The 22,467-nt window shown below is 35.7% G+C and overlaps 1 protein-coding gene across 8 annotated transcripts in view; it reads left to right on the forward strand.

Annotated features, from left to right (window-relative positions):
* The window catches only part of LOC106871077 (integrin alpha-4), a 206,025-nt gene that overhangs the window by 146,562 nt on the left and 36,996 nt on the right, over nucleotides 1-22,467 (forward strand). For all 8 annotated transcript variants that reach the window (XM_089355249.1, XM_089355233.1, XM_089355240.1 and 5 more), the window contains exons 12-17: nucleotides 3,014-3,199; nucleotides 4,830-5,024; nucleotides 6,532-6,674; nucleotides 11,222-11,341; nucleotides 19,327-19,664; nucleotides 20,728-20,859. In XM_089355249.1, the coding sequence (XP_089211375.1) occupies nucleotides 3,014-3,199; nucleotides 4,830-5,024; nucleotides 6,532-6,674; nucleotides 11,222-11,341; nucleotides 19,327-19,664; nucleotides 20,728-20,859 (1,114 nt within the window). The remainder of the gene's footprint in view (nucleotides 1-3,013; nucleotides 3,200-4,829; nucleotides 5,025-6,531; nucleotides 6,675-11,221; nucleotides 11,342-19,326; nucleotides 19,665-20,727; nucleotides 20,860-22,467) is intronic.

Raw genomic sequence — 22,467 nt, forward strand, 5'->3', positions numbered from 1 at the left:
GAAGCCCAACAAAGAAAATACAAGAGGATCAGTTAATTATGATTCTACATATTTCCCTCTCAGATTCACACACTTATTGCAGCGGTGCTTCAGTTTTACTAAGCTCTGTAACAGAACTCGGAAGGTTGGGCCTCCAACCAGGCCTTTCGCGACACCCTCAAAGCCAGGAACTTTTCAGCACCCCCTCGTAAGAAGAATATTGTTGACACTAGTGTAGCTAAAGTGGGGAATGCGGTGACAATCGGTTCCCAGCTATACTTTGAGGATTGATATTTACAAATGTGTGAAGGCGCATGAACTAGTGGCTAGAGTGTGGCACACAATATTGTTAGATTGTGTGTTCGACTCCTGGAGCGGGCGGCGCGTTGTGTTCTTGAGCAAAACACTTCATTTGTGGGTGGGATAGTGGCAGAATCGTTGGAGTGTCGGCAGAGGTGCTTTACAATATATCTTCCGGTTCTTTACATTCTAAGTTCAAATTCCACCTACCTAGAGAAGGCAACGGGAAACCATTCCAGTATTCATTCCAAGTCTAGCCATGAATGGCCAAAATTCTAATGATCTACTTAACGGAAGCAGGGGAGGGTACGGGCTCTTCCAGATCTTATAGAGTGTGCTGGAGAAGATCTGCATGCGCTGGAACTGTCCAAGGGCAGATCACCACTAGACTAGATCTATAGATGTATTATGGCGTGCTTCTCGCGGGAAAGGAGTAAATTCATGGCCCTCTCCAGGCTGCATAATCTGCACTGAGTAGAGCATTTAGAAAACGGAAGGTTGCATAGACGAAAAATAAAATAGATATTCATGAAAAAACGGGTCTATTATTGGACTTTATCAAAGGTATATTACTTCAAATATGATTTTTAATACAGAATTCAGTCACATTTCCCAAACAAGTTGATCTATTGTAACTGTTAGATCTTACCCTCATCTCGGTTAGAATCAGTTATATTTGCACAGGCTACTAACGTCTCATTTTTGTGTACATAAAAAGTGTAAGCGCGCACGCGTGTGTATAAACGCGCGTGTGTATAAACGCGCGTGTGTGTGTGTGTATATGTGTGTGTGTGTGTGTGTGTATGTGTGTGTGTGTGTGTGTGTGTGTGTGTGTGTGTGTGCGCTTGTGTCTAAGAGAAGCCAATAATAGCAGTCGTTGAAAAAGCTAACATTTTCATTGATTTTCTGGTCACACATGTTAGAATTTTGCAACTGTCTTTCAGAGAAGAGTTCAAGTAAACTTCTCGAACTGCTTTATCATTTTACATTTGAAATGCTTCGCACAGTAAATATATTTATTTGTATAATTTCTACCGACTTATTCGTGTGTATTTGTTTTGTTGCCGTTAAGTTTTAATTGTGTATCTGTGTAAGATAGATAGATAGATAGATAGATAGATAGATAGATAGATAGATAGATAGATAGATAGATAGATAGATAGATAGATGGAGAAAGAGAAAGTGTGTGTGTGTGTGTGTGTGTGTGTGTATGTGTGTAGTTAATTTTGCTGCTGAGCAAAGGAATACGCTGAACGTCTTCATTCCACATTATGCAAGCTACTATGATCAAGTGACTAAAAGCGAGGTATCCAATTCTCTTTGCTTTAGGTTTTATTCCAACAACTTAAGGTTTCTATTGAGTTGGTGCAATGATACAAAACCGTATAAGACATGTTGAATAAACACTTTTGAATAATTTACTAAAGACGGTTGATCTGTTTCGATCCCACTGAATGGCATCTTGGGCAGGTGTTTTCTTCTGTAGCCTCATGACCGACCATACGTTTTGAACAAAATTGGTAAATCAAAGCCGTATAGAAGTTCATGTTATGTATGTATGTATGTATGTATGTATGTATGTATTTATGTACGTACGGACGGACGGACGGACGTACATATGTATGTGTGAGTGTATGTGTGTATGTATGTATGTTTGTATGTTTGTATGTATGTATGTGCATGTATATTTGTATGTATGTGCATGTACTTGTATCTATCTCTGTTTTTACGATGACGCCACTTGAAAGACAGTGTCTTTAGCCCTGTAAGCTAGTGGTGCGGCAAAAAATGGTTTAAGCCTTCAATAGACTTAATAGATTCTATTGAGTGTGAATATTGAAGAATCTAGTACTTGGTACTATCTCATAAGTATGCAACTTAAATAATAATAATAATAATAATAATATACATTTATGTTTAATAGTTAACACATCGAGATCGACGAAAATATTACCAGTAATATACAGTGAGTGAAGTGATCGATTACTCTCTCCCTTTAATAAAGAAGAGTCTGTTATTAAACGCAGAAATTCATTACAACTTCCCATCTTTAGTTTTAAAATTTGGGATCAAAATGAAATTATGCAGTAACCCTGTCGTTTGCAACTATGAACGACACTTTACTTTGGTAATTGTTTCAACTCTGAGGAAGGAAATAAGGAATAAAAGAACAAACGAAGAACAGTTGAAAGGGACAGAAATGGAAAGGAATTGCTTATATTTCGACCTTTCAAAAGATCCTACGAAGAACAACATTCATTTCACTGGTCGATTGAAATCCGGCTTTTTTCAAACTGGATTTTCTCGATGAGTTTTTTTTTTTACTGTTAATACCTAACGCTACTCAACAATGGATATAAGTTGTTGATGTTTAACCTCAAGTAAGCCCTAATCAAAGACATTCGAATTGTGGCTATCCTATCTTTTTCATATATGCAAGGAGTCCTTGACACATTATCCAACATATCCTTTTCTAAGGTGGTCATTTGAATGAGGTTTGATGAATTTCTCGCTGACTGAACGACCTATAAAGGCTCCTTCACAGATTTGTTGTATCTAACTTATTAAAAATGGTGTTATTTTGTGGTTGTTGCTTTTGGGGAGTTCTTTTCGTGTTAATAAACATTCAGTACATATACTGCCTTATAATGAACAAGTAAATAATTGGACGTAGTTTGCTCAAAGACACACTGGTAACGTATTGTAAAACAATGTCGCAATGTTTATTTTCCAGATGTCCTAGTTGGAGCTCCTTACGAAAACGATGGCATCGGTTGTATCTATTTATTTAACGGGAACGAAAACAAACTTAAGAAAACACCCTCACAAAAAATTGAAGGTACTAAAATAAATAACAAGATCAGATCTTTTGGAATATCTTTTTCCCGCTCCGTAGATATTGATGAGAATGGATACCCAGGTAAGAAATGTGTTATTATTGTGTATGTTACATAGGTTGGAAATACGGCAAAGTTTTTACTGCTTATGTCACTCTAGTTTTTTATGCGTCACTAACTTACCCAAACATTGCTAAAAGATCTTGCCAACTTCTCGAAATACTCTTAAGATCAAATGGATAACATGTCGACGCGGTTACCACAATGTAGTTTGAATTTGATCAGTCTCACTGAGTGTCCCCATTTGTATAACTCTTTACAACATGCACATAGATAACACGTTATTTACTACAGCTAACTGATATAATCAGCGAGAAAAGTGTAAATTTAGAAATGTAACATTGCACCGTTTATTATGCATTCTCCTTTTAGTTGGAATTGTGTTTGAGACATTCACAGCACAGATTTGTTTCAACTAGTTTCCTTGTCATTATAAGAAAATGCGTGGACTTGATATGGATGAACACGACAGAAAATTTACTAAGTTCAAGATGAAAACCTAATTACTATTTGCTTAAACACAAATTAAATGAATGGATAGAAAGTCTGAAATCCAACGAGCTTTTATTTATTGAGTGTCTTTAAAGAAAGAAAAAGAAAGCTTGGTGGAAGATCAGAACGGCAATAACGAGATATGACACAAGGAAGTTCTTGCAAATAGAAAAAAATAGAAAGAAAGCATCTCGTAGTTTTCACTATGATACATCAGATAAAAGAAAATGATATCAACTACATTTTACTCATATCGTTGAAGAAAAGGCTGAAGTATTAAAACTTGCAATCCACTTCTAAATCGCATGTAGAATGTAATAAGACAATTAATGGGCTCTATTTTTCATAGATGTGCAAGTATGTTAGGTTTCAGGGATTTGGCCACTCAGATCACCTGAACTAGATATTGTTGTTGGAGCTTACCTTTCGGATCGAGCTGTCGTACTTCAAAGCCGGCCAGTCATCAAACTATTTCTATCGGATCTCGTTAGAGCCAAGAACTGGGAGAGAAGACTCCAAGAGAAACAAGGTCACACTGAAACATTAAGAGTTGTATATTTACTTAACATTTTTCAGTCAGGCACTGCAGAAACCAAAACTCGCACTTGTATTCACCTGTTCTTTCAGGTGTAAAACAGTTCCAGTTCTCTGGGAGTGTCATTGTCATTCGCAAAAAGCAGACAAACCTAGAAGAAAAAGCAAAAACACTGCAATTACCGTTCTTGACTATGTACACTTAAACCTTTAAAGAAATTTCTAAAGGGCGGTAGTTGAATAACTACGAAGACAGCCATAATCTTCATACGAATTTTGTTGTGACCGACTTTGCTTTTTTTCATCCCACAATAGCTTAATAAAACAAGTCAAACTTTTGAGTGTTTTGAAGCGATTATACTCCACTTCTGCAATCATCACCAATAGCGATCTACAACCGTATTACTTATTTTTATTGAATTAAGTTATATTCTATTTGTATTTAGTATAGATAGTGTGTTTACAATAAGCAAGCATGGTATTCGATGTTTCTTTAAATCATAAGTACTAATTCTAACTCAACTTTATAATTTTTCCAGTAATTTTTATCATGTTCAATAATGTTTGCAAGAAAAATTTATTTAAACTAACTTTTCTGTATTTTGCAACTCAAATCACCTGAACTAGATATTGCTGTTGGAGCTTACCTTTCGGATCGAGCTGTCGTACTTCTAAGCCGGCCAGTCATCAAACTATTAGCGACTCTGGTAGCTAAACCACAAATACTGCAATCCTTTTTGGATCCGATTTGGCAGACAAATGAGGACATAATAGTAAATGTTACACTTTTCATGTTATTTAGCGGCGGAAATCAGGATTTAGGTGAGCTTGTTGAGATTGCTTTTCTTTTTATTTTATTCTTTGTCAAAGAAACATTCAAATCCGATGGATCATCAAAGTAAACGCTAAAAAAAAAAAACTCCTTCTTATTTTTTGGAAAAAATTATTTGGCATAAATCTGACTTGCATCCAGTTAAAAATAGCTACAGATTGGTTTAGATTTCTAGTCAAAATCCCTTTTATGAATATATCAAGTATGAATAGTAGTATTTTCTTTCCACAAGATTTAAATTTCATATTTTCTAAGAATGGCGTATATGAACGATAAAACTGTTCCCAGTATATTATTGCAGACTATTTGAATGATAAAGTTTAAAATGGCTCAGTAAAAAAAAGTTAAACTCGAAAGTGAGAAAGATAAATTAAATAATCTTCCAATTTTAACCGCGCAAAGAATTTTTTATTAGGTAAAAAATAAGTGGATATAATCGATTTTATGTTTGCTAATATTCTTTTTATATTACTGGTATTATTTAATGTAATGCTAGCACTCCACTGACGGACGGTAAAGATACACCCGTTCCTGCCATAATAAATAATATAACATCTGACAGTCAACTGCCAACAATGTGCTGTAGCATTTCAGTATATCTGCCGAAATTTTATTTCTGAACTTCTTGAATATATGTCCTCCTTGTTTTACAGTCACTCATAATTTTCCGGTAGGTTTTGGTATTCTTTCTTCAAACAAACTCTTCAATAGAAATTAATGTAAAGCCTTATTTTATTTAATCCAGTAGGATTTTGGAGAAATTATTCAAATGGAATCACCTTCATTGCTTTGCTGTCACAATGTCACGTCCTAATGATACCATGCTTGTTTGTTTGTTAGTTTTATTTATCTATACTGTAAGGTTTATTTTTCTGTAATGTTTCCTTATGTGTGAAATCTAGTAATTCGGACCTAGTTTACAATTAGTTTCATTAAAAATCTTTTTAGCATTTTATGTTTAAACGTGTTATTATTTTCAATATCTGTTAGGGATATTGAGTTGGCAAAAATCATAGATGGAGTGCTTTCACCATATTTAGTTTTTTAATTTTTCATTCGAATTCCTGTAACTGATTTTGCTTCTTTCACCCTACAAGCTTAATAAAATAACTAAAACTTTCGAGTCTTTTGAAGCGATTATATTCTGCTTCTGCGAGCTGGCAAAGTCGTTTGCAGCATTTCACGTTCTGAGTTCAAATTCTACTGAGGTGGACTTTACCTTTCATACTTTCGGAGTTGATAAGATATATACCAGTTGAGTACTGGGGTCGATGCAATCGGCTTAACCCGTTTATTCCACTTGTGGTTACTTGAAACAGAATAATAGTGGTACGTCAACGAAAGAGGTATTCTCTTTCCGTCCTGGATGTAAATATGTTTTTGTTTACTTGATGAGTCTCATGATCTTAATTCACGAACAATAAATTGAATACAATATTGCCTAAGAAGGAAAGAAAAACTATCTACAAATATATGATGAAATATTTTTCTCTTTAGTTATGAATACAAATTTAAAAGTGGATATTGGAGAACCTGCGAGTAGAAAACGAGCCTATTTGGAGAATAACCAGAAAGAACACACCAGTTTAGAAGTAATCAAGGGGGTTTTTTTCCAGAAAGTTTACCAAATCTACATAAAGGTACGTCAAAAATGGTATTGTTTTAAAATGGAGATTTGTTGTGCTTTAAGAACATTGTGTTATTGTATTAAATTCGCGTTGAGAATGTTAGGACAATTGACTTGCTATATGTGTCTAGTTAAATCCCTTAACTCAACATAGAAGTGTGGTTTTTAAGAACCAGAATAAAATGTATCGCAACTTTTAATGAATAATTGCCTTCCCACAAAATACTTCATCTTCGGAGAGCCAGTTAGTATGTTATGAAGCAATCCCTCTTCGACTGTAAAGGTACTCGAGTTTATAACAAATAGTTAAAATATCAAAGTTGTTGTTGCTAAGCCGCAGGTCAATTCATATTTAGCAGGCCTATGATCAAAGACATTCGAGCTTTGACCGACCCGTCAGTTTTTCATACATTGTGCATTCAATACCACTAATTATCCAATTTAGTCTTAGATATCACCTTCTTAAGACGGTAGGGTGTGATTTAACGGACATTTGGCTGCTATTTCTAGCAGATCGAACCATTACGTAGAGATTCCTTCATTGAACCGTGCAAGATATAATACCCGGTGAAAGCTATTTCACTGCATCGTTAATGTAAAAAACGAAATCTCAAAAGCTAAAACGAAATCTTTTAGTTCATCGAGATATAATTCCATATTTTTGTATTTAGAAAATGTGTTATGATTCCGAACATTTAGAAAATATAATATATTATGGTTCTGAATGCATAGTTTGTCATATAAATCTGGCTACTGCTTATTCATAACTTTTCTAATCTTGCATTTTGTCAGTGGATTCCGTTTCTTGCATGGATGATAAGCCAGGGATTATTCTAGTGTAACAATCTTTAAATACCACATCTTTTCGATTTTAATAAGCAAATCTTTATATTTTCTGAGTTTGTCAAATTCTTTTGCTGAGATATTATGATCACAAGGAATGCTCATGTCGATCAATAAACAGACTTTATTATTTTGATCTTTCGTAACAATATCCGGTTTATTAGTTTTGATGGTTCTGTCAGTAAGTTGTGGAAATTCACAAAGAATCGTTATATTTTTTCTCTCAGTTACAGCCTCAGGGTGGTGCTTATACCATTTGTCAGCAGTTTTGATTTTATAATGCCGACATATTAACCAGTGTAAATATTGGCCCTACTCCGCCATGACTTGATTGACAATCTATAGGTGCTAAAACTTTACATCCAGAGATTAGATGGTTCATCGTTTCAATTTCATCGTTGCAGTATCGGCATTTCGGGTCTACTCTATTTTTCATTACATTCACTTGGTAATTTCGGGTCAATATGTTCTGATCTTGAGCAACTAAGATGAAACCGTCGCTCTCTGCTTTTAGCCCTGAGATTCGTAGCCACTGATGGGTGTGCTTCTGGTCTACATCAGCTTGTTTGCTACGGGTGATATATTTGCCATGCAGAGGTTTTTGTTCCCACCTATCAGCCAATTGTTCATACGCTTGTTTTCTTTGCCATTGATTTTACCTTCTTTGCAACAACAGTTACCGCACTTCTATCTTGCTGTTCAACCTGGTTATTATGCATGAACTCAGGTGTGCGAGCTGGTAAAAGCGGTGAACTGGCAGAATCGTTTGGACGCCAGACAAAATGCTTAGCAACGTTTCGTCTTTCTTTACATTCTAAATTCAAATTCCACTGAGGTCGAAGTTGCCTTTCATCCTTTCGGGGTCGATAAATTAAGTACCAGTTGAGTAATGGGTCGATGTAATCTACTATCCACCTCCCCCAAATTTTGGACCCTGTGCCTATAATAAAATGGATTATTATTATTATTATTATTATTATTATTATTATTATTATTATTATTATTATTATTATTATTCGTCGCTACGTTCTGAGTTCAAATTGCGCCGAGGTCGACTTTGCTTTTTATCCTTTCGGGTCGATACATTAAGTACCAGTGAAACACTAGAGTCGATGTAATCGACGAGTGCTCTCTCCCTAAATTTCAGGCCTTTTAGTATTATTATTATTATTATTATTATTATTATTATTATTATTATTATTATTATTATTATTATTATTATTATTATTATTCAGTAGTTTTATTTTTATAGCGTGCTTTTACTTCACTACCGAGCGCAGCTCTGTGTGCCTTGGGTATGTACTGTGGTTTGCTGTGATGCTCTTATGGTTACTGTATTGAAAGTATTTTGCGTAGGATGTGTGCAGTGCCCAGTAGTGCAATTTTCTGTACGTTATATATATTTGTAAGTCCTGGTGTTTTTGTTATGTATTTGTCTGAATATTTTTTTTATCATACCTAAGGCACCCACTATGATAGGAATTGTTTCTGTTTTTAGATTCCACATTCGAGTTACCTCTATTTCCAGGTCTTTGTATTTTGAAAGTTTCTCCCTTTCTTTTAGAGAAACGTTGTCATCTGTTGGTTGTTGTTGGCACTCCGTCGCTCACGACGTCGAGGGTTCCAGTTGATCCGATCAACGGAACAGCCTGCTCGTGAAATTAACGTGCAAGTGGCTGAGCACTCCACAGACACGTGTACCTTTAACGTAGTTCTCGGGGATATTCAGCGTGACAGTGTGACAAGGCTGGCCCTTTGAATTACAGGCACAAATCTGCTGGTATTGATACATCAATTAGAAAGCATTTTTTTCCTTCATGAGCTCTGACAACAATATCTGGCCTTTTGGCCTTAATTTCTCTATCTGTGTGTATTGGCATATCCCAGAGTATGGTCGCTTTCTCGTTTTCTGTGACCTTTTCTGGCGTGCACCTATACCATCTTTTTTCTGTTGTTATTCCAGTGTTGGCATAGCTTCCAGTGTATGTAGGTCCCAGCTCTGTCATGTCTGTGAATATATTCCTTCTTAGCCAGGACTGGGCAGCCAGAGATAATATGATTTATTGTTTCTTGTCCATCGCCACATATTCTGCAGTTACTTGTTATGTTTCTTTTCATTATATGTTTTTGGTAATTTCTGGTGGGGAGGCTTTGGTCTTGTGCAGCAATTAAAAATCCTTCAGTCTCTGCTTTGAGTCCTGAGCTTCTCAGCCATTGCTGGGATTTTTCTCTGTCTATTTCTTTTGCATGTAGTTTGGCCCAGTATTTACCATGTAGGGGCTTTTCTTGCCATTGTTTTATCATGGTCCGTTGTTGTTCTAGTTTTAGTTTGGATTTCATTTGTTTTATAGCTTTTGTTGTTGTTTCTTCTTCTTCTTCTTCTTCTTCTTCTTCTTCTTCTTCTTCTTCTTCTTCTTCTTCTTCTTCTTCTTCTTCTTCTTCTTCTTCTTCTTCATCTTCATATGTATTAGGTAGTATGATTTCTTGTTTGTATTTGTCAGCTTCCTTAAATACTGAAAACAGTTTTTTGTTTTGCTCGTGTTTTGTGGCTATTTGTATTAGTTTCCCTTGCTTCTGGAGTAGGTATTTTTGCAGTCCTATGGTTTATTTTATAATAGTTCTCCAGCTGTATAAGACCCCTACCACCTTCTGTACGTTGTATATATAGCCTTTCTATGTCAGATTTTGGGTGGTGCATCGTAGATCCTGTCATTATTTTTCTTGTTTTCCTGTCTATTTTCATTAGTTCATTTAGTGTCCAGTTAAGGATATTGTAGCTGTAACATATAACTGGGAAGGCTAAAGTGTTAATACCTATTATCTTGTTTTTATCGTTGAGCTCTGATTTCAGTATTGATCTAACTCGTCTATAGTATTCTTTCTTCATTTTCTCTTTCATTTGTGTGTGTTGTATCCTATCTAGTTCATTGATTCCTAAATATTTGTATGTCTGGCTTTGGTCTAATTCTCTTATTTCATTGGCTTTATCTAGTGTGATGTTGCTACTCTTAACTAGTTTTCCTCTTTTCAGGGTTGCTTTGACATATTTTTCTAACCCAAATTTCATATCTATTTCTTTGGTAAATCCATGTACTGTCTGTAGTAGTGTTTCCAGCTGTTTATCTTGTCATTCGTAGCGCATAGTTTTAAGTCATCCATATATAAAAGGTGGCTGATTGCTTTACCGTAACATTTGTATCCGCATCCAGTTCTATTTAGCAAGTCAGATAAAGGTGCGAGTGCCATGCAGAACAGGAGTGAAGAGAGCGTGTCTCCCTGGAATATTCCTCTTCTAATGGGGATGACTTTGATTTTCACGAGTCCCTTTTTTGTTCGGAGCTGTAGCACTGTCTGCCATTTATTCATAGAGTGTCTTATGTATTTTATAGTTATTGGTGCCACCTTGTTTATGGCTAGTGTTTCGAGGATCCACGTGTGGGGAACACTATCAAAAGCCTTTTGGTAGTCGATCCAGGCCATACTGAAGCCTTTCTTCTTTCTGCGGTTGTCTTCAGTTATGGCTTTATTGATCATTAATTGATCTTTACAGCCGTATGAGCCCTTGCAGCATGCCTTCTGCTCTTCTGGAAACAGGTTGTTATCTTCCAGGTGTTTACTCAATCTCTGCGATATTATTATTATTATTATTATTATTATTATTATTATTATTATTATTATTATTATTTTTTTTTTTTTTTCTTAATCTTATTTTCGCAGAATAAGATTAATTCGCTGAAGCCAATAAGGTTTCACCTTGATTACCATCTTCCAAATAATGGCTATGGTGCATGGTGTATCTTGTGCCCGCTTCTAAAGAGTGGAAATCTAAGCGCAACGGTGAGTATTTTCCTTTAACAAGTTAACATGTAACAAGTATTTTAATACTTCTCAGCCCTTTTGAAGTCATGAACTTCTTTCGTAATAATTTTCCCCATGAAATGTATTTTAACAATATCTTTTAAATAAAAATTCAGTAGAAAGGAAAATATCCATGAGAATAGTGTACAAAATATTTGTGTGTACAGTATGTTTAAAGTAATTCCAGTAAAGATTGAATGTCATCCGTTGTTACTGGTAATAACGGCTGTAACTTGAAAACTGGTATTCTTCGATTCCAAATCTACCCTTTTCACGCTGAGACGATCAGGTGTTTAAAGAAGCACGTTAAAAGGAAGAACCGCCCGGTCGCCTGGCTTGGCAAATGAATGTGTCTGTTTCTCACACGCTGATACGAAGGGCTTTGGTTTTGCAATTTAGAGTGTATGAAGCAATTTACTTCCAATGAATTTATGATCAACTGGCAGGTACTAGAGTTTGTTATTAAAGTGGGATGTACCATTTCCACTCTCTCTTTTGTGATGGCTAAAGAATTGCTATTGACATGTGCATAAAGTTCCAAAAATATCAAGAGGCACTTTGCTGTTTGGCAAGTTCATACATGGGGGTATGAGTAAGACCTTTTTCCGAGGTGCTTATGACCATTAAAGAGCATGAGATAGCATTTGACAAGAGTAAAAAAAAATGGAGAATTGTGCTAGCCAGTCCCGACAAAGGGTCATTTATCTCGCGCTATGTTTTACAGGAATTCTGTTATATAATGCTATTGCAAAAGTTCTATTGTTTTTATCATTGCTGCCCTCAAACTCTGATGTTGAGGGATTCTGTGGATCCCTTTGTTCGAGTTTCTAGCCTAAGTTATGAACGGGAAGAAAATAGAGTTCGGAGAAAAGCCTTTAAATTGGAAGAAATTATCTTGGAAGGGAAAGAGGTAATCGGAGCTATGCGAAGCAGATTTACTGGACCGGAACGAGTAGAAACAAATGGATACCTAACCAAAATAACAAGAGCAGGCGAAGCATCATGACATGCGAAATCTGCCAGTGGATGGAGATCAAGGGAGGCAGCCAAGATATTGCAGAGCAGTTCCTGGAGCAACCAGGTCATGATTCCTCCTGAGATAAGTGCACAATATGTTGTTATCTCTGGTCAAACTCTGATGTGAAGGCTACCCCTCGCTGAAGCAGTGGCAGTGGAACTAAGTTAAGAACGTATCAATGTAATGATGCATCAATAAGAAGAAAATATACACGGAAATATACACCAAGTTGTAGTCTGTTATTTTATATAAGAAAGACAACAGAAAGAAAAATGAGAGAAAAATGAGGAAAAGAACGGTTGGTGAGAAGAAGAAACGTCCCAGCTTTATGACAAGGTCTAATATGAAAAAAAAAATTTCCTGAAACATTGCCTCGGAAAGGTAATATGGAGCGGGTGTATGAGAGTAAGTGCTTAAAATATGAGTGACTCATGGAAGCATGTAGTGTGAGGACGGCAATGTACAGTATTTTCTGGAGAGATGGGATGTAGTGAGCTTTATCAAGATCCACAATGTTCTATCTGTATGGCATTGGACTTAGGGAGAATAGCAGAGCAGTGATTCTTAAGTGAATGGGAAACAGAGAAGACTACACGGATTTAGTAGTTATGTCAGACAGACACCACAGCTGAGGCTAGAAAGTAAATCCTCGGCAAATATTCAAACAAAATAATTTTGGGGTGATTGCATCTTCCTCTGGTTTGGTAAGGTGGCTGCATAAATGACAAGAGCTAACAAGCGTACTATCATGAGGACCGTAAGAATCTGGATATTCCCTCGTAGCATCCCAGTTTCTCAGCGTCTCTGAAGAGAAAGATATTGACAGAAAGTGCCGAAGCGTTGGGATTTGGAGCCAAAAGCTGATGAAGATACTGTCCTACGGTGCTTGCTATATGCAAAATATTATATGTAACATGTATGTGTGTGATTGTGTGTGCGCGCGCGTGTAATAAATATGTGTATACGCATATGTATATATATGTTTACAAATACTCAGTGCACCCTACTATGTATGTATTGAATTATGGACGTATATGGATGTATACATGAGCAACTGAATAAATCTTAAAGATCTCACATCACTAGTTATTGATAATATCTTAAATGCTTAGGTCAGGAATCGGAGATAACCAAACAAAAAAAATATATAATTAACTTGATCACATTTTGCATTACGACTAGGCCTTCTTTAATCGAATGCAAAATTACAAATATCGGAATGCCAGTTCATTGATTTATTTTTTCTCAAAAATCACGACATCATAAGGCATGTAACAATTTGAAGTACTTCTTGAAAGCATTAGTTACACAAATGAAATTAAATGGTTTAAAACAAGAATCAAATTCGAACTGAAGTCTCTGCTATTAGCTTTCTAAATGCTGTAGTTTACTGAAGAAATAATATTTATGATCTTACTACTATAACATTTAAATTTAATTTAATTTATGACTAATTGAAATATCAGCAGGAAACAATTCTACAGAACTAACTGCAAAATGTCTTTTATATGTGCTTCTTTTTAAATGCTTAGCGGTATTTCGTCTACCGCAACGTTCTGAATTCAAATTCCGCCGAGGTAGACTTTGCCATTCATCCTTTCGGGTTGATAAATTAAGTACCAGTTGCGTACTGGGGTCGATCTAATCGACTGTCCCCCTCTCCAAAACTTTCGGGCCTTGTGCCTTGAGTTGAAAAGTGCATGTGCTTCTATTTCAACGTCCTAACGAATAAATAATGCATACTAGCAGAGATACCCGACCTTACTCGGGATTGAAATGGCATAGCTTTTTATTGCTTTACTTGTTTCAGTCATGTGACTGATGCCATGCTGGAGCACCGCCGTTGGTCGAAGAAATCAACCACAGGATTTATTCTTTGTAAGCCTAGTACTCATTCTGTCAGTGTCTTTTACGAAACCGCTAAGTTACAGGAATGTAAACACAGCAACATCAGTTGTCAAGCAATGGTGTGGATACAAACACAGGCATACACATATATACGACAGTGTTCTTTCAGTTTCCGAGTACGAAATCCACTCACAAGGTTTTGGTCAGCCTGAGGCTATAGTAAGCATATATATATATATATATATATATATATATATATATGCTTTCGGTGCGAATAGCTTTATTAATCGGTGCCGTATTTTACAATCCTGTAAATAATAATAATGGTATTTTTATATAAGCTTAAAGCTTATGCCGTTCACCGTACAATGACTAACGAAAATAGTCTAATAACGGGGCATATAAGCCCTCGACAGAAAAAAGAAGGCTTTCCCATCCGCGTGGGACGCGAACCCACATCCTTTTGTTAACATGACTAAGTGTGTTACCTTCACACGCGGATAGGAAAGCCTTCTTTTTTCTGTCGAGTGCTTATATGCCTCGTTATTAGACTATTTTCCTTAGTCATTGTACGGTGAACGGCATAAACTTTAAGCTTATCTAAAAATACCATTATTATTATTTACAGAATTGTAAAATACGGCACCATATAACAAAACCATTTGCACCGAAAGCATATATATATATATATATATATATATATATATATATATATATATATATATATATATATATATATATATATATATATATATATATATATATATATATATATATATATATATATATATATGTATATATATATATATATATATATATACCAGGTGATATGCCCGGTAATTCCTGGGAAAAGCGGGCTTATCCCTTGATTCCATTCTCATAATTGTTTCGCTAATCCAGTAACAAAAATACAAAGTATGCAGCCCTTAAAACGGTTTTTCTGTATTTATTGAGAATACCGAACTGTCTTACAAAGGATCTTGTTTTTAGGAATTCTCAGTAAGTTATGAATACCCAAATTGTGAAGTCAGTTATGTAATAGCATTAAATTAATTACCCTAAAATAAGAATTCAAAGAAAGTAGCCCCGAAAAGGGCTTTAATATATTCCCAGAGTATATGGAACATAAGAGGAAATACTAATAAGGTATGTATACTAAAATCGTGATACATGTTATGTAACAGCAGGCTAATCAGATATGAGATAATAACAATTCAAAGTAATTAACTGTGAAAAAAGCTTTTGTGCGTTCCCAGAGAATATTACCCTCCGCAGCGCTAGAGTTGGTATATTCGTGAATAAGTCACTAACTGAAATAAGTGGATCTGTTGTTTAGGAGAATACTATTAACTTGTTTAAGCCTCGTACTGGATAAATTGAGAAAATAACTAAAATAGTTCAAATACTAAGAAATAAGTATATTCAATTTTATTTTTACCAAATAATTTACGAAGGAGGGAATGGGTTATTTCCCTTGGAAGCTTAAAATAATCCCCCGTTTACCTGAACATTTTTTCGAAATCAATTTATACTTAAAACTTCCGCAGACACATAAGCAATGTGCGTGTGAAGTTTAAGAAAAATCGGTCAAGCCGTTTTGGCGCAAAATGAGGATATACCGATACACACACACACACATCTTCAGTTTTAATAAGTAAGATATACATGAATATGTATAAATACATACACATATATATTTATACACATATACATATATGTATATATATATATATATATATATATATATATATATATATATATATATATATATATATAAAATATATATATAAATACATATGACGATTGCTTCATCTTGACAGATGATAGCCGTCCCATCAACACACCCACCACACCCTATATCACACAGCACAATCACTCCGTTGATGAGCCCTTAGATGGCTTTTAGCACCACCTGCTGACTGACAGAGTTTAAAACAAGTGACAAGTATTATTTAAGTTACTTCTGTGTCTTTGCCCTTTGGAATTTGATTCTGAAGGAATGTTTTTGTGAACTCGCATATGTTTTTTAAGTACAGATATTGTCTTACAAGTCGTAAGAGACGGTTGGTGTCCAAGATCATTCCCTATCTGGGCATTACGATTTTCATGTGACTTCATATTATTCACGTATCCTGCTTTTGACAACAGAACACGATCACATATAATACATATCCAATGTTCACTGTTGATTACAGTTCCAATTGTTCCTTTGCGACAGGCCCTTTTAAGTTCAGAGTGCTGAATCAATTTTTCCTCCCAGGCATTGCAACCAGTCCTAACAAGCACCTCTCCACTTGTTCCGAGCTAGAACATCATTTTCCCAATCACTTTTGTTCATATCTAGTTTCTTCAAGTTTTCCTTCACACAGTCTTTATACCTTTTCCTCGGATTATGTTCTTGTCGCTTACCAGAGTTGAGCTCACCATAAAAAAGACGCTTTGGCAAATGCTCGTCTTTTATTCTAATAACATGTTCAGTCCATCTCATTTGAGCCAGGATAACATGTTGTTCAATTGAGCTGCAACTTGCCATGCGCAAAACCTCTGTATCTGGTATGAAACATTCCCACTTGACTCCTAAGATACGTCTGAGGCACTTTTTATGAAATCTCTCCAGCATTTTTATATGATGCTTGTAAGTGGTCCATGTCTCACTTGAATAAAGAAATGCAGACAATACACACGCTTTATAGACACTGATTTTTGTCTGCGGGGAAATACCTCTAACAACCCACACTCGCTTTTCGAGCTTTCAAAATGCAAAAATTCCCTTCCCTATTTGATAGTATATCTCTGCATCAAGACTACTATTTCTTGACAGTGTGCTTCCTAGGTAAACAAAGGTGTCAACGACTTCTAACCTCATTCCATTCACAAAAATGTTTGGTTCAGAATATGTTTGTCCTGGGACGAGAGTAAACATTACTTTGGTTTTCCCTAGATTAATTGTGAGTCCGAAATGTACACACGTAGCGGAAAATCTGTCCATTAAATGTTGCATATCTCCTTCTGAGTGTGCCAACAAATCAGCATCATCAGCATAAAGTAATTCTCTAACAAGTATTTTGAAAGTCTTTGCTTTGCTGTTAAACCGGGTCAAATTAAAAATAAAATACGACCAGATGTCCGAAATCTGAAATCTGATTCTAATTCCTCTGTTGCAATCCTTGAAAGCATACCAAAACAATGCAGCAAAAAAAACAAAAATAGAGAAAAGTGTAGGGACAGGAATATCTCCCTGTTTGACACCGTTGTCCACCAAAAATTCATGAGATAGCTCACCATTAAAGACTATCTGAGCTTTCATGTTTCTGTGTAGTTCCTACAAATGTGTAGGGCAACAAAGTTTACACAAAACAATCCACAGTGCCTCCCTGTTTACCATGTCAAATGCATTAGTTAAGTCTATCAAGACCTGGTATAGTGGCATTTGTTCCTCTAAAAGCATTTCTCTTGATCCTGCGTCACAGAAAATATCATATCCACTGTTCCTCGCTCAGGTCTGAAACCACACTGTTCTTCAGGAATCACATGTAGACATGTGTCTCAACAAGACGATCTAACATGATCCTTAAAGTATCTTCCCGGTATGTGCCAGGAGAGTTATCCCTCTACAATTACCACACACTGCTTTTGAGCCCTTACCCTTGCATACAGAGATTAGAATGTCATTTATCCATTCTTGTGGCACAAAAGATTCATTTCAAACTCGAGTTATCAGGTTATGAATATCAGACTAAATATGATCCCCACCTAGGGCTCGCCAGTTATGATGGTTGATTATATGCAATTTGTAGTTAGGCATTTGCAGCTAAACGCTTTCTGTTGCAGAACATTCTGAAAAGCAGCCTAGGGGACGATTACAAAAGCATAAATGGCATAATAGGCCTTGGTTATTAGGATCGCCTTAAAAAGCTCAAACTTTATTCTCTCTAATGTCGCTGTCAGCACTACATCATTTGTACTATTCTGACGACATTGTTCAAATGACGCTCATATGCATATATGTATGTGTGCGCGCGCATGTGTATGCGCGCTTGTGTGTGTGTTACCAGGTTTCCTGAAAGGAAAGAAAACACTGTTAAGCATACAATAAATGATTGGTTATAAAACATGAAGGGACCTGGTGGTCTATAGTGCTAGGCTTACGCTCGATTCTTAGACCAGGTGACGCACTGTGTCCCTGCGCGATGCATATCATGTCACGTTGCTCCAATTTACTCAACTAAAAATGAATACCAGCTGAATGCGTGCGCAGCCTCTCTCCTTCTCTCTCCCTCTCAGTCTCTCTCCCTTTCAGTCTCTCTCCCTCTCAGTCTCTCTCTCTCTCTCTCTCTCTCTCTCTCTCTCTCTCTCTCTCTCTCTCTCTCTCTCTCTCACTTCCCCAATGTTCCGGTGTGTCAATGGAGGGATGGTTGAGGAAGTGAGAGAGAGAGAGAGACTACCCAGACACTGCAAATCTAACCGGTAACAACCACTTGCGAGAAACTGGCAAGGTTAGCTTATAGGAAACATGGTATTCGTATGTGTTCAAGTTCTTGAACATATCAGCCAGTGTGGTTGTTGTTGTTGTTCATTCCCTGACTGAGTAGACCTATGATGAAAAGTATTTCAGTCGTGACCATCTCGACTTTTTTAAGGCTTAATGTTTCCTGAGCTACATTATCTAATGAGTTCCTCTTCAGGTTTGACTTTTGTTGTTCAGTCCAAGGTCATCTTTAATCGACCTTTCTATTCGTGGCCAACTCGTCATTGAATGTATCAACTAAATGTATCTTCATTGCAACGGTCAATCATGATTTGAAAAAGATTGTGCTATTATTTCGCTAGGGCTCTCCAGTTATGATGGTTGATTATATACGATTTGTAGTTAGGCGTTTGCAGCTAAACGCTTTTTGTTATTATTAGTTAAACATTAATGAAGCAAGAGTTTGGCTATTTAACTTACTTCATCACAGATTTCCTCTGATTTTTAAGTACAATTTAGAATTATAATCCGACGATATGCTACTTTTTAAAAAAATTAAATGCTTCTTTGTTTTGTTTTTTAAATCATTTTATTGATAATCTTCGTGATATAATGTGCTCTATTTCTCAGATGAAATTCGATTTATTATGTGGGACGGACGAGATTTGCAATACCCACTTCAATCTGGAGCTCACGAGCCCTTCTTCAAATTTGCTTTTGAGCGGAGAAAGAAAATATATTGAAATTGTTGCGAAAGTTGAAAACGTTAATGAACATGCATACAACACAAAAGCTCATATAAATTTCCCATCCTGGCTAGAGTACGTGACAGTAAAGAAACATAACAACGGTATCAATAACGTAACGTGTTCCATCGAGAGTAACCAATACAAACTAACATGTTTCCTCGGATATCCAATGAGAGAGAAGAGCACCATCTCGTTCCTGCTCACATTCATAGCCAATTGGTAAGTAGAGAAAAGAAGCTTGTAACTTTCTTATATAAATCAAAGCATTTTAAATAGATACGAAAGTAGTTGTGAATTTGCTATTGATAAATCTTTAATTCAAATCAAAAACAATGTGCTGGACTGTGCTCTCTCTCTCTCTCTCTCTCTCTCTCTCTCTCTCTCTCTCTCTCTCTCTCTCTATATATATATATATATATATATATATATATATATATATATGAGGTCTGAAGTATTAGAGGGTTGAGCTGTGTTCAGTCTGAATTAATCTAAAGGCGATCGCATGCAAGCAACACGCATTTAAAGAGGTCAGCTATGACTACTCACACCGGGACTCAATCTAGGCAGATACTACCGAATAAAGAAAGCACCTCCCATTCTTAATCTAATATCACACACTAAGGCAATATGTGAAATATACAGATAAGAACTGAGGATTAAATCTCGGGATCTGGTAGGACAGAATGTTTTCAGCACAAAAAATTACAATATGTTAATTTAAAACTGTAACTATTATCCATAGAATTTAATATTTATAAATGGCCATAAGTTATGAGGTAGTCAATTCTGATGAACTGGAATTCAAATCATAACCGAATCAATTTTGCCTCCCAAAGTCTATATCATAAATACTAATAACATACAATGTCAAATAAATGAGCGACTTTAACAAAAAAGGATCGCGTAAAACAAGCTTTTAGCTCTGATGGTAGTGAGCCAGGACTTTTAAACTAAATAAATGTTTAACATATGACTAGCCCCTGGTTTTGTGATCAATTCTTATTAAAGGAGTTTTGCCAAGATTGCTATTAATTTGCTCTCGTTACAAAGCCAATGCTTTATATTAACCATTTCTTTAGACGGAGGTAAACAGAATCAACTTTTTTGTGCTGAGGCATTGTTCATCTCTTCTGATCAGATAAAAAGTAGCCATACGAGAGCCAACCAGAGTTTAACTATTTCTACAAGATCTGCATATCTATTTAAATCTTGAGTTAACTATTAAAGTTGATATTTTCATGTAAACATCAACATTTTTATTGTTGTTTTGTATAATTTGCAGGATGCCGATACCAAAAGATCTTGAGGTGAATATGTCAGTCACAACCGACAGTGTTGTTCCAAAGGAATATTTAAATAAAACAGTCTCTCTTACAATTCCTGTGAAGAAGAAATCCGTGGTGAAGCTTTTTGGGTACATTATTTTTATTATTATCGATTCATTCTGGGGTTATTCAGTAAGTCTTCAAACTATAATGGCGCCATTCCCTTCGGTAGTTAATTGATAAATTTCTCTAAACTTCTCAATAGAGAACATCAAAAGAGCCATTTCTTTAAATTCCCCCTTCATTCTGTCATGTCGATTCGTATTAATTATGAGATATTGTATCTTGACCAAGGAAATCAATATCTATCCCAAAAAAGAAGAAACAGTTAAAACGTATGTATTACCGATTTCTAGTTTAATAGATTCAAAGACCCAGTATTTTAAAGAGGGGACGGGAAGTGATGTACTTACCATTCCTAAGGGTAGTAATTGCATAAGAATATTTAATGGTTTCAGTCGGTTATTGAAACTTCACTGACGTGTAGACTTGCTAAGAGTTTCCATCTTAATGTAAAATAAGCTAAGACACTACTGCTTTCAGAGGCGAGCTACAAATATTTACAACTGAGGCAACCAAGCAAGAAATGTCTTTCCTTTGATCTTTGTGGTAGCTCCAGTGATAGGTACCAATTGGGGCCGTTTTCGCAGCATTAGAGGAACCTGCGAAAATCATTACACTGTGCCTTACAGTATTTATTTGGCAGCAAGCTATAACATACATAAATAAGAATTGGGCCCCATAGACCTGTGAAACCAAAGCATTAAGACGACACTGGTCTGTTATGTTGTTGATTCTGTCAGTAGACACCCACATGTTCCCTCAATTAAAGACTGACTCCTTCAAGAAAGAACAAGACTTGTAACTGCAAATATCGAATGCAACCATGTATGTAGAGTTTCAAATTTGTTCAATTGAAAACCCAATTAGATTATTGTTGATACCGTAGTTTAGCGCTGATTGAGCAGATTTATGGTCAAGTATGTTCCAGCTGTGACCATTGTCTTTTTTTCTATCTTCAATTATATTTCATTATCCAAATTTCTTTTTCTATTTTAAGATGATAAAGGTATTTCTAGCGGTTCTAGAGGTTACATAGAAGCTCTTGTACTGGATGGATTAAATAGTTATTTATTCATGAAAAGCTAATCACTACAATTAAGTGTTAGAAAAGAAGAGTTCATTAATCGTTGCTATTGAAAGCGAACAGCAACTTTTGTTAAGATTTCATCTCGTAATGATGAGACATTGAAACAAAAATCAAGCATCGCCAGGCTTTTATAACCTTTTTACACGAGCCCACGGAGATCCAATCTTTTCACTCAACCAGGTAGAAATAGCAGTGAAATATCCTTCAAATTACACCTTTACTGTCTTAATACATAACATTCCAGCATTAAAAAAATTAAAAGAGGCTCATGGCTAGAAGGACATTGATTTTCGGTCTACAGGATCAGAGCTACTATGATGCTCAACAACAACAGAAAAAAAACTGCTTACAGCACTAGTAAAGATATAGAGAGCTAATTTCCTATATCGAAATATTGATTTCTTATATAGAACGCTTAATAAGATTCGGGAGATAAAGCTGTGTTGTTAAGAAATTCAGCTTTTTTAAAACAACATAATCTCAGGCACTTAGGACAAATGTTTTCCAACATAGTGACGGTTTTTCCGAATCTTTGTAAATGAAATTT

The sequence above is a fragment of the Octopus bimaculoides genome, chromosome 1, assembly GCF_046866305.1.
Source record: "Octopus bimaculoides isolate indiv1 chromosome 1, ASM4686630v1, whole genome shotgun sequence".
Taxonomy (NCBI): Eukaryota; Metazoa; Mollusca; class Cephalopoda; order Octopoda; family Octopodidae; genus Octopus; species Octopus bimaculoides.